Below are 13,725 nucleotides of genomic sequence, written 5' to 3' on the forward strand. Positions count from 1 at the left end.
AATGTCCTCCCAAGAACAAATCGTATAGACAATGGATCTACAAGTAATTCGCCGTTACCAGAAGCATCTTACTATATCTAAAAGGTATAGGAAATATCGCTTCGAATATCTGAATTGCAATGTTACTTCAAATCCTTCTCCAGTTTTAGAATAGTGACACCAAGGTGGCTCAATTAATTAGTAGGAGTTTCATTATGAGCTGAAGAATTGATTTGTTCCGACTCGATATATGCCACAGAGGTGTCCTTCGACTTGCGCCAGCTGGAAAGCTCAATCTCAACAAAAGTTTCAGGAATTCTAACTCAATAAACATACCGGGTCACCAGGAGAGTTATCCAGAGTTGGAGCTGGCGAAATTCAAAGCACTTCTGGATCTTTCCGAATCAAATATCTGCAAGCACCGTTCGAAAGTAAGAAACATATTACTGGATATCCTTGTCTTATTCGGATACCGATCGATCGTCTAGTTCAACATTAGCGGTTCTTCTGAACGCATCTTCTAAACATTGGGAATAGATTTTGTTATCTTCGAGAGATATTTTTCCTTCTAATTATGGATGATTTGAGATGACGCCATGACGATGAGTTACAAGAATGGCATTTAAATAATTGGTCAGTTGCTCAGGAAGCTGTATGAACTTCGCTTTACAGATATAGTGCTAGATGCATCAAGAAATCGTACAATGAATGTAATAAAAAAGAAAAACAATCAATGCAGACAATGGAAAGATTGAAAAATCGTTCGAGTGTTATGAAGGAACCATTGAAACTGTTCAAAGCTACAGTTCTACGGTTCATTTAGTTCAACAATCTCATAATTTACCTCATCGGTAAGGTTTCCTCCCATTCGGGCGATGAGCAGGGAACGCAACAGAACAAAAAGACAAAAAAAAGGTTCAGTTGTTTATTTGGTTTCGTACAGTGGGCCACAGTCAATCACACAACACAATCACTTGTTCGCTTTTTTGTGGTTGTACTTTGGCTGTGAAAGGTTTTTCGAGCAGGCAAAAGAGCGTTTTTTCCTCCATTCAACGCATATGCTATTTGGTACAAAAGCCAGCCAAACTTAGCTACTTGTAGACGATTATCCACGTCTCATCGCAACTCGGGGCAGAAGCGCCGTACCGGATGGTGGTACGGAATGGGAACGATGTACATGTACAAATACAGCAAAGTACTTATTCTTTGGTCGGAATGTTTTTTTTCTTCTGTCGCTTGCGGTAAAGATCGTAGCACATTGCCGCCCGATTCTAATCCTTCGCTTTTCATAAACATATCACATCACAATGGGTTCGCATGTCAGCCGAAAAGTTTCTTTGCCATCCAAACGCTCGCTTGGTTTTGGGGGCACGGGCGGATGTGGCCTGTCTTGCAACCTCCAACCCGAGGATATGCGCGCCAACCCGAACGTAAACCGTGCCCAATAAACCATTCATAATAGTAATAATAATAGTGAGGAAGAAAATATCCCATAACCCAGCCGAAAGGATGCGAAAACTACAAAGGAGACGCACCGGGTACCGAAGCATGGTGCACCATTTATCTGCCCTCGGGAGGCACGGGAAGGTAGTAGCTCAGGATTAAAGCACGAACGTAAGCAATCCATCGCATGAAGCATACACACACACACAAAATTACCGAAAGAATGATGTTGTGCGATAAACTTATACTATTATCAGGACGATGGAACTGCTGCCACCAGTACCGGGTCGGTAATTGTCGGAGCGGATCATCGGCCTGCATTATGCGCAACGTTCGCATTTTATTTGCCCGGCACAAATCAATAGCGACGGGAAGGGAATAAGCATAGCATAAATAAAGCATGATTGTCAGCGTTACACACTATTGCATGGCCCCCTCCTGAGGCGGCCGAAACGATAAATGATCCTCGGTGGAGTTTTGTGCAATCTGTCGGCACTGAGACCGAGTGTTATTTTGGAAAGTGCATGTTTATGGTCGAATTTGTCATGGGAAAATGTGTGCATTGTACGTGGCAATGCTATGCGCGATGTACATTTGTTGAGGTTTTTGTCCCACACGCAATACACGTGTATTCTATGAAGGTTTGTAAAATAAAATTCTGACAACAGTAAATAGTTCTATTATCGCGAATATAATAGTATTTTAATGCTGAACGGAAATGTATTTAAGTTACGCATTACTTACTGAGTACTGACTAACTGAGGTACTGAGTTTATAAGCCGAGAATTCTGAGAATATTTTATCACTATTTTGGTAAACTAGCCACATGATGTGCTATAATGAAAAAAAGATTTCATATATTGAGCATACTTTGTGGAGCAATCATGTCTAAGTGTCGGCTGACCACAACGAAGGATGCATGGTATTAATAGATATAGACGGATTTACTAGGTATCTTAAACACCTGTAGTGGCGGATCAATCCCCTTGGAGGCCCAGAGCGGAATTATAGTTGGGGCCTCTAAATTTAAAAACGTTGAAGGAGGGAAGGGGGACATTGAAGCTCTTGAAAGCGCAATAAGAAGGGACCTACTCCGCGGCGGATCAAACGGTAGGCGATGTAGGCGGTCGCCTAGGGCCTCGCCGTGTTGGGGGCCCCAAACAATTTGTGCCGATTGTACAATTTTTGGAAATTTAACAGCAGAGTTAATTTATAGCACAAAGTCTATTTTAAAAGGTAAAAAATCTTATCAAAAATATCCTTGGTATATCGAAAATATTCTTGGATTTTATATATCCTTGGTTATATAAAACATTTGTTTCTATTTGATTAGCTATATCGGCCCGGTTACACGGGTACGCAAGAGAAGTATGCAGTGTACTCAAACTCATTCTTCTTTATCGGCACGACATCTTCAGGATGTTTAAGCCTACCATTTCTGGCTTTTTTTTACTTTATTTACCCGTAGGATAGTCACCGGAAATAATAAGCAGCATGGAATAAATTTGCCCATCACTATTGCATTGCATACTATCAAACCCGTGAGAGCGATCGCTAATGTAAGATCGATAAAACGGAAAGCATCCTTCATCTAGCTCAAACTTTCCGTCGGCTGGTACGAAATTCCATTCAAAACCAGCTGATTTCAGCTTCCCGATACCAGGAAACCATCCACGGAAGAGGTAACACGTTGTACATCAATTTTGCTCAAAAACCGCCGAAAGGTATACAATATTTAAAACTAACTTTCCCGTTGGTCGAGTAAAATTTTGCAGCAATTTTGCTCAAAAATCGCCGAAAGTTATGCAATGTTTAAACACTAACTTTCCCGTTGGTCGTGAAAATTTTCTTGGAAAACTACCAGTTTTCGAATGTATAGTACCAGGAGAGCATCCACGGAAGAGGTAGCTCCTGGTACTGCGCCGGAAGGTATGCAATCAACTTGCAATGCAATACGCCGTAAGGTATGCAATGTTTAAACACTAACTTTTCATACAAACCAGCTGTTTTCAGATTTCCGATACCAGGAGAGCATGTTTTTCAAGAGGTAACACCTGGTACCAGCAGAGCAAGATGGCGCCCAATAATTCATGACATATTTCATGAAATGTTTCATGAAATATTTCATGAACATTTCATGAAATATTTCATGAAAATTTCAGCAGTGGCAAAGCGCTGTTATTTGTTTGCGGCTTCCATTCGCGTTATTGGGCTTCCTTTCGCGGTGAGATGTAGGCATGGGTTTGTTGATTGAAGCCTTTGAATATATCTTATATGAACCTTTATTATTGCTAGTTTTATATCATACATTTTATCAATATCTGTCCGGTTTGTTAGCTTATGTTAAACTTCTTGCATGCTTTACGACGAATGCATCATTTCTACCAGTTCTATAACCTTGAAAATAGTTTGCAACAGCTTTAGGTATTCGTTTTTCGAAAGATCAAGATTCTGAATTCCTCTTCATTCGCTCTTCAATAAAACTTCAAATAATTCCATTTCTACATTTCTTGATTATAAGATCTGGACTATATGTGTCTTGGATATTGCGCTATCTAGTCCTTGTGATAGTTAGTCTCACAAGGATCTTGCCCACTTATTTAGATGAGATACTCGTCTTATAATTTTGTTTCTATCTGAATGTGTAGAACTCACTCTTTTAATTCAGTCTGCTCCAGAAGTATTAGTACGAGAGTCCTTCTAATTTCTCAATTAATCTTCCACACCTGTCCTTCCGCTAATCTCATAACTTGATCACTCCACGCTGTTACGTTTTTAGATGTTTTTTGGTGATTTTTTCGATTCACTCTGAGGATCTTCACCGTTAAGGCTTTAATGAGCTTGGACAGTAACCTTGCAATCATATCGGAACGCTCCCAATGCTGAAATTATTTGTTTACTAAATACACAAATTTTCTCAAAAAAGATCAAATCGATTACTGGCCGAGATACTTCAAAAGTAGCAAAGCCTTCAAATAAATTTCTAACAACACTGGAACTTGTCCAATATAATCTGCGGAAGCGGAAACCCGATTACCCTGTCACCCACAAAACATATTCAAATTGTTTCCCTCCTCACACGCATAATCTGAGCGGCGCATACCGTCAGGAAACAAATGTACACGCTGCTGAGAAGAAAAAAAGTTTGATTCTCTATTTCGTGTTTAAAAGTGCATCTCGAACAACAATGAAATCGGTTACCAAATACGACACGATCCTGAAAACTACTTAATAGATTATCCTTTTCTTTTTCTGTTCATTTTTTTTCATTCAACAAAACCACGTTCGAACAACAGCAACAAAAACGCTCGCTACTGGCATTAAATCCGCATTAAGGTAAATAATAAACAATTTACCATTTTAAGCGCAAAAGAGAGAAGAGGTACGGAACAAAGCGAAGTGTATTAATCGAAGAAGACATAGAAAACATCGCCATACACATACACACGAAGCAATGCCCACAAAATGCTTCAATTACTGCTATTATTGCGTTCCCTTCGCATTGTGCGTGTTGCCCTATTGTGTTCGGTAACATATTTCATTTCCCATTCATTCGCCAGGGGCCGAAAAAACCAAGATGTCCGCGATGTTGTTATGCCCGCGCTATTGCCCGATGTAAGTTTTATAGTTTCCGAATGTGTGGCTGGGGCCGGCCGCCGGCCTCTATTGTGCGGCAGAGGCGGGACAATTAAAAAACATTTTACTGGAGCAGTTGCTGATGTACGGGCAGGAACGGGGTAAAGCCCCGACGGGGAGAGACCCTCTACCCGCGTGACTCGACGTTTGATTTGCGCGGGTCACAAAGTGTGGTAAGCAATACAATGTACAACCCGGGGGCACGAGTGGTGGTGAGAGCGAAAACATATTTTAGCCAAACAAAAAAAGAAGTTAAAAGATCTGAAAGAACAACATCGGCGACGACCACTAGACTGCTAAAGGCTGTTTGTACGAATTCTTTTCGGTTTTTGTTCGACGGTTAGTAGAATGAGTTTGAAGTGCAACTAGAAACACACACACACATGAAAAAAACGAAATAACACGTAGAACAGTGCCAGGACTCGTAGCGTTTTTCCCCGATATTTCGGCGCGAATAGCTGGATATAACAACAGCAGCAACAGCACAAAAAAATGCCCGCGACCGGAAACAATGGCGAAACTAAAATGGTTCGACGATTGCAACGTCCGTGTCCCGTGGGGAGTACACGGGATGGCAACTGTCCTGGAGGGTCTCCGCACTGTATGTGCGCTAGTGTGGGTTTGTCCATCCTTTGTAAAGGTTTAAGTCCTTTTGTTTCGGAGAATAAAATTAAAAAAATAAAACAACATGTCGTAACGATCGGTTGCATCTCATCGAGAAGGAAGCAACGGGGTAGAGGGTTTCTATCTAGAGGTAGGTGGGGTTATGGTGTACTTTATCCCAGCAAATGACAAACCGAAAACCCCGTTGCTATGTGGACAAGAGGTATATGTACAGCGCCGGTTCATTGGTGTGGCCGTATAGATATAGCTATATGCAAGATTCGTTGCCTGCTGTATTACACCATTCCCGCATCGTGCATCTTTTCCGTTACAGACCGGCGTAACCGTCTGGAATAGTAAATCGCACCTGGGTGCAACGAAAAAGCAAACAATAAAAAAAAACAGGAAAGTGACATGTGCATTTACATCCGATTGTACTTAAAAGCCTTCATTCGCATCGAAGCGTCAGGATACAGTCACGTGGTCCACACCCTTTTACGAAGGACACACAATCGCACAACCCTCGGCAATTACAACTTCACCGCTAGTGGGTGCTGTTAGGCCCAAGAAACAACACCCCCAACGGCTCTGTTGCAAAAAAAAAAAAACAATTAGTCTTCAGCTTAATCTAGCCTTGAAGTGCATGATGATGCAGTGGACAGTGGATCCTACGTCCAGCTGTGTCCCACCGCAATTCACCATGCTAATGGCGACTAATTAGGTGTAATTGTACAATGAGCATTAAAACATCACGCCAAACAAACTCATCGGCCACATTTACAGATATTCATCCCTCCCGGGGTAGTTTTACAAACAAATTGCAAACCATTGAAGAGTGCGCAAACTGTGCTGACCATTACCGGGTGGAGATGCTCCCTTTTCGTATGGTTGGATGCTGAAGGGGGATTTTCTTTCTTTCTTTCTTTTTTTTTCTTTAATTTCATACCCCATTAATTGCTCCACCATAATGCGGAGATAAAATGTGTACGGGGGCATTAACATTTTACGCTAGCAGGTTAAGTAGGCCATCAGCGGGATCATGGATGCAGTTATTATTTAAGCTCGTTTTCGTGTAATTATGTGGAACCGGATTTAATTTCATTTTCTGCATTGGATATAACCATTCGGCACCTTAATGGTTCTATTTTATTGAAAATTTTATTTGCATTGTATGATTCATTCAGCATCAGCATCATCCAAGTATAAGATTTAAGTACATTTCAAGGTATAAGTTAACAGATTATACTATTATCATATATCTGGCACAATGTGTGCATCGTTAAACTGGAAGTGATTTTTACTACTTTAAAAATGTTTCTTGCTTATGTTGTTTTAAGCAAGAGAATTCACTTGATAACTTGATACATCTATAGCAGAGGTCGGCACACCTTTCACGAATAGAGCGAGATAGTAGAAACAACTTTGCAACTACGGGCCAGTATAGTCGATTCCCGAGATAGGCGGAGAATGCGTTCCAGAGAAATCCACGTGATATAAATTTTTGCGTAAGTCGAATTCACTTTATAATACCGTTTATATTTTGTATTCAGAGATCAAATACTTCTTTTCATGTTAAGAAGCACATTCATAATTGATAGTTCTACATTGATTTCAATTAATGGAGCGAAATGTAACGTGTTTTTGAGAAAACTTCAAGTTTGACAAATAAAAAACTTAATTCCGCATACAAAATTACACAAACTGTCCAAATTTGTGAGATTCGTGATTCGCGCTGGTCGGGAAATGACTGTCGAAAGAAATCGTTGAAAAAGAATTGTTATAATTTTTCCAAAATGTATTGGTTTAGCAGGGTTTTAACGTTTTATATTTTCCAATGTTACGAATTATTGTTTTGCTGGTTGTTCCAATGTTACTTTACTCAAAATGCTTAAAATTCCTGCGGAATGTGAAAAAACTTGTGTTGCTTTTCAGGCGAATTTTAAAATCATTGACAGTACTCGACCTCGAAGTCATCCTCGACCCCTGTCACATGGTTAATTATTAACGATAATCGTTACATTTTTTTATCCTTCTATTGTAATAAAAGTCGCAACAAATTCGGCCTAAATTCGGACTTAACGCATATTTTGAACATTTGATGGGGCGTATAAAAGATGGAGAGAATTTCTGAACTGGTATACCGGTAAGTTCATTAGGTTTCGATTTGAGCGTAGAACAACTCTTAAACACAACTTAAACACAATATGCGTTATGGACTTCGCGTTGTAGCAATTTTAGTAAGCTTTCAGACCGACCAAGATTTAATTGCTTGGGATAAAAAATGACCAATGAAATATTGATGAAAAAAGTAGACAAATATAACACAGTTGATATATTTATAATTTGCAGGATTTGGCCCGCGGGCCGAACTTTGCCGACCCCTGATCTAAAGAGTACATGACTTTTTTACACATGTTGCCTCATTTTTGCCATAGTTCATCGATTCACGCTATTACATTAACCAGTTGTCTATTGTTTTACATGTTGTAGGCTTTTTGATATCGGAAATCTGATGCATTTATGCTACCCACTTTTAAAATAAACATACGAATCGATGGATGAGCGGTTGAATAAGTAAATCAAATTTATTTTGTTCTGATTGCAGTACAGTAGAGCGTGGATTATCCGGGACCTGATTAACAGATGGGCGGATTATGCGTGAGTTAAAAATGACAGCTAGTAGAATAGTTTTGAAATTTTAACCGTTTAACCGATTGGCCAAAGAGAAACTTGAGAATTTTCTATTAACAGATCAGAAAGCTACGCTTCCTGGAAAATGATCTATGTTAATAAACAATAACTTCTATTACTAAAAATACTAAAAAACGTTGACCAGTCGTCTTCATCTTCAATTACTGCACGTACAAAGCTGAAGGGCCTAACCACTGAAAGGATTAGGCGGTATGCGGCCGGGTCGCAGTTGCCCCGATAATAGACGTTTTATTGTTTTTCAATCGTAGTAGTAGTGATGGATGAATACGAGTGTATGAATACACTTAGGTAAAAAGGAACATTTCTCGTATGTAGTCATCGACATATACTACGAATAACCATTAGCTTAGCAATCAATATACAGTCAATTCCCGAGTTATGCGATGCTCGACTTACGCGGATTCAGAAATACGCAGCATTTAAAAATTGAACATTTCACGGAGTTTTGTATGCAGAATTAAATTGGTAAGCTACAAATTTCAAAACTACGTAACATTTCATTATTATAAAAATAAATTTTCAAAACATGTTATTGTGCTTCTTGAAAAAAAAGTATAAATATCAATGTTTAATGTGTTTCGTAACGTGAAAAAAAGCATTCGATCCCTTAATACGATGTGCAAACGAAGTTTTGGAGGAAACCCGAGATACGCGAATAATCGAGATACACGGGTTTCTCTGGGACTGTAATTGAAGCAAAGGATAGATGACCATTTTGGCTGTTTAACCACAACGGTGTAGTAGTTCAGTACGCTAATAATTTATTAATATAAAGCAAAACTAAGAGGAATCGAAATTTGCATCACATTTGGTAATAAAATAATCGTTATCTAAAACAAACGCTTGTTTGTGTGTGAGTATGTGTGCGTGTGTGTGTGTGTATTTATATATATATATATATGTACATGTTTTCCTTTATTGTAGGGCTTGCAGAAGAGATTCTACACTTCTGCAACCACCTTACACCCACGGAAAATGGTCACCACCAGGCGCTCGATCAATTCATCCTCCGCAGCAGTTTTCGTTTTATTTTCGAGGCAAATTTTAAATTGAGACACATATCTACAGCATAAACAAAGAAATGAAACGATGAAAGATAGCATTGATAGTCGTAGGATTATTTTTCGCTTGGGCGGCAACACTCGCAGCCACCGTTAAATTGAATGGTAAACCGAATTTGTTTGCTTGTGTTTCGCTTGTGTTTGCCGTAGTTCATCCGTAATGTTTCTTTGCTCTCTGCACGGAGACATTCAAAGTTCGTCAACCGGCAAAAACTCGGGCTCGAGGATGGGGTTTTGGAAAAAGTCACTCTAAAAAAAACATTCGATGACTAACGTTACGGTCTATGTTTAACGTTACATAGTGTGTAAGAAAAAAATTTATATTATTTCCACGTTTTCCTTATTTCAAACTATTTTATTTGTTGCATGTGGCATTCCACTGCAGCTGTTGGGCGATCTACATGATTTTGTTTAACATTTTGTTCCACCCGAGCAAGATAACGGTGGAACGGGGGGGAGAGAAAAAATACACCTCCGCAACATTGTGTTTGGTATGTGTTGGGATCGAGGCTATGCTTACATAGCATCGGCAGCATCCACCTTTTCCGAACGGGGGCCTTACTGCCCAAGCAGTAAGTCCCTTTTCTCGGGATCACGGAAACCAAAGGACACGCCTACGAATCCCGAATGCGTCGGGAAATGGGTTTATGTTGTTAATTTTTAACTTTCTTGCTCGCATCGAAACTCGACAGTCGTTAATCGAGCTGCCAACGACGTACATTACCAACCGTCTCTTAAACCTCTAGCTACCCATCCATCCCCCTTTCTGCCTTCTGGAAACATATTCCTGATTCGAGACTTATCCGCAAATCTACATATCTCCTCGGTATCGTCCGATGCAGATATCGGCACCGTCGTCAGCTTGATTGCATCCTATTTACAGCTGCATGATACGCACGAGCGCAAGTTTGTACCTTAACTTTGCATCCATCCATCCACGTTGACCACACAGGACTCCGAGCGGGGACGACAAATAGTGCCTATTTTCCGCATTGTTCTATATTCCTTCCTGAGGACGTATGCGTATGCCATGATGATGTAGGGTATAGAATCTATATTGATTGATTTTTTTTTCGCACATTTACAACATACTGAGCGCAAAAATAATCGTTCCCCATTGGCCTTTCATTCTGCTCAGTTAAGCGTACGAAATTGCGCCACGATGGATACACTGCCATTCAACATCAAGCGACTATATCACAGGCTAAGTGTAACCGAACGGGACGGGACATTGCATAGTTGTGGAAATAATGTTGTGCAAGTGGGCTGTTAACAAATCAATTGATGAAACACTTTAATTTACTGTATTAATAAACAATTTTTCAAAAAATGTTTTGCCTGTCTGACAACTTTTTAATGAAGAAGTATTACCGTTTATTTTAACAAAAACAAACCAGTACCTTACTATCTAAACAATGTCTTTTGAGCTCAGAGGACCAGTGCTTAGAAGTGATTTATTTAGAACATTATTCGTTGTAGGAAAATAATTTAATGTATTAGGACATCGATTTTTGAAGGTTTTAATATTATCTCGTTCAAGTTGTGTTACTATTGGTATTAAAAATCTCTCAAGTAAAATTAAAGCCGCTTCGTTTTCTTAATGCACATTGTACAATTTATTCAAAACAATTTAAATTTAAAATCTTTAACCAAAAAGCCCACATTTGAAATTTTCGCCACATTCCCAGCGGTCAAGCTTTTACTCGTTTCTCTGCGTTTCACCCACTTCCAACCCTCGTTGGCCTATACTTTTACGCATCGACACATGCTATCTCCGTTTTTTTGTTCGTCAAGCATGTTCTTGACTCGCTCTTTCCGAACTTTACGAAAGTTTCGCACCGTCCGCGATGTGTATGTACACGTTGAGCTTATGGAATTATCCATGTGTGTGTAAAAATCATTTTGACAGGACCGACTTTCCGTAGTAGCCATAGTTTGTTTTGCTTCGACGTGGAAAGGTGTCTTGTGAGAATAGAACAAAAATGGTGTATAAAACCATTAAAAACAATCAAAAATGGCACCCAATCGGAAGAGCCAACTACCGCCAAGTGACTGAGAGTTATGCCACTGAAATCGGAAAGGAAACATTGAGAAAAGTTGTGGAAAGTTGACCAACGCGGCGTCAAGACAAGTTGACGCTGAAAATATATTATGGCTACCGCGGGATTTTGGTAAGTAATTAAATTCAATACATTTGGACTAATTCATCTAATTTACATCTTTCTTTTATCGGTGTAGGTATTTTTTGTTATTGTAAAGTGATTGGCACGAAGGACAAGACCATGAACACTGTCCAAGAAGAATGAAGCGGAAAGGACAAAAAATTAAGCATGGTAAGTGTGTACTTTTGTATGTTTTATACAAAATTTAAAGATTTATTTATTAATTGAAACTTTGTTTTATTTCCAGGCCTACGCATAACACCATATCTGTAACCAAGAAAAGTGCAAGTGAAAAATATGTAAATAAAAGCAATAATAAATTATTTAAAAAATTACTTTTTGTCCTACGATATGATGACATAATCCCAATATGCAAGCAAATAACGCACCCATACCTAAGCGGATACCGCGCTGCACACCAATACATGCACAAAAAAGCTCTTCGTTAAGCGGGCTTCACAGAGGCTTCACTTGGACCAACTGAAGCCTCTGTGAAGCCCGCTTAACGAAGATTTTGACCGCTGGGTTGTAGCTTTGGCTTCGTACCCACTTCGTACACCTTCGTGGAATAATGTGGCGAAATCATGTGGCGAAGTTTTCGCTCATCAATGTGCTCCGTAATGTGTTCATTTTGGTGTTCATTTTTCCGTGCTATAAAGAACGGTATTCTGAGTAAAAGATCTAACAATTTCTTTTTCCAATTGTATGGCACCGGATTTTATTACAAATTTATACAATTTACATAAAATTTACATTTCTAAATGATATATCATTTTGTTAAATTCATTATGTTCATGATCATGTTTGTTTAAGTTATATCATTTTTGACGTGATTTCGTAAAACGTAATATTTCATTTTATGATTTCTTCAACTGTTCATATCTTTGACAATTATCATTAAAAAACACAAAAAATTAAAAAGAAAAAAAACTCAAAGAGCAATTTGTTCGTAATTTTGTGTGTGGAACGACCACTTCAATAGAAGTTCGCACTTCGTGTAAATGAGCCTTTATGGTCCTTGAAGTTCATTCACTTCTGCCAAGTTATGAAGCGTATACGGCGATGCTCAATGATAATACCTCCCTTACCTTGACCATATTAGACAGAATCGTGGAGCGAACATAATACACAAAAGGTAAATAAAGGAAAAAGACATAATCAATTTGATGTAAGTTCGCTTATCGATTAGGTTTTCCCAGCTAGCTACGTTTCATGCAAGATTTCTCACGGGGTAAGAGTTTTGTCTATGAATTCTACATTCGAATGCCTTTTCTTCGGTACATATTAATACATTTGCAGGACGGCCAGCAGAGAGCATAGTTCAAACATCATGCCAATCAACACGCGAGAATTGCTGAATGCTGTGGCCATTGTTACCGACAAACATTCGATGCGCGTTACGCTCAAAAGTAGTGCCAAAGGTGCGACCATCGCTGGGACGTCCACGTTTCTCGGTGGTTTGGTGGCAGGTCCTGTAGGGCTCTTAATCGGTGGTACCGTCGGTGGCCTGGTCGCTTACGGTATGACGAGTAATCAGTTCAAACCTGTAAGCCACATCATACAACACGATCTCTCGGTGCAAGAGCAGGAGCAGCTAAAGCAGCGGATAGTCGACGCGTTGTCTGAATTTAATCCTACCGATCTTCTGACTATTCTACCCTTGTTGACGGGCAACGTTGCAGTACAGAAAACAGTCCTTAATACTGTAGTAGCATTTTTAACTAATGAAATGCGTATGCAAATCATTGACTGACACAAATCTTACGCCGAAAGTAACCTGAAAGCTCTCATACTGGTGCTGATAATGTAGAAAAATTTGCAATTAATTCACATCGTGCCTTTATATACGGGAATATTATTTTTGTTACTTGATCTATAATATTGTGATGGGATGGTATAAAACAGTAAAATAAAACAAACTCCATTCGGATGTTTATTAAATAAATTGAAATAAATGTTTTCCTTCTGGAAGATACAATGAATTCCCATGTTACTCTAACTAACTGTACTGATAAGTAGTATTAAGTCGCTACAATGCTTTAATCTGATAACGACGGGGACAACGAGAAAACTTGAACTTTGGAAAGATGTTTATCTTCATGCGATAGATTTTTTTTTTGATTAGAGAG

The 13,725-nt window shown here is 39.2% G+C and overlaps 1 protein-coding gene across 1 annotated transcript; it reads left to right on the forward strand.

Moving 5' to 3' along the window:
* The first annotated feature begins 12,703 nt into the window (after nt 1-12,703).
* LOC128307380 (protein C19orf12 homolog) lies at nt 12,704-13,558 on the forward strand. The gene is made up of 2 exons (XM_053045184.1): nt 12,704-12,827; nt 12,896-13,558. Exon 2 carries the CDS (start codon nt 12,927-12,929, stop codon nt 13,347-13,349), a length of 423 nt encoding a protein of 140 aa, XP_052901144.1. The 5' UTR covers nt 12,704-12,827; nt 12,896-12,926; the 3' UTR covers nt 13,350-13,558.
* Nucleotides 13,559-13,725: the final 167 nt, after the last annotated feature.

Source organism: Anopheles moucheti, chromosome X, assembly GCF_943734755.1.
Source record: "Anopheles moucheti chromosome X, idAnoMoucSN_F20_07, whole genome shotgun sequence".
Classification (NCBI taxonomy): Eukaryota; Metazoa; Arthropoda; class Insecta; order Diptera; family Culicidae; genus Anopheles; species Anopheles moucheti.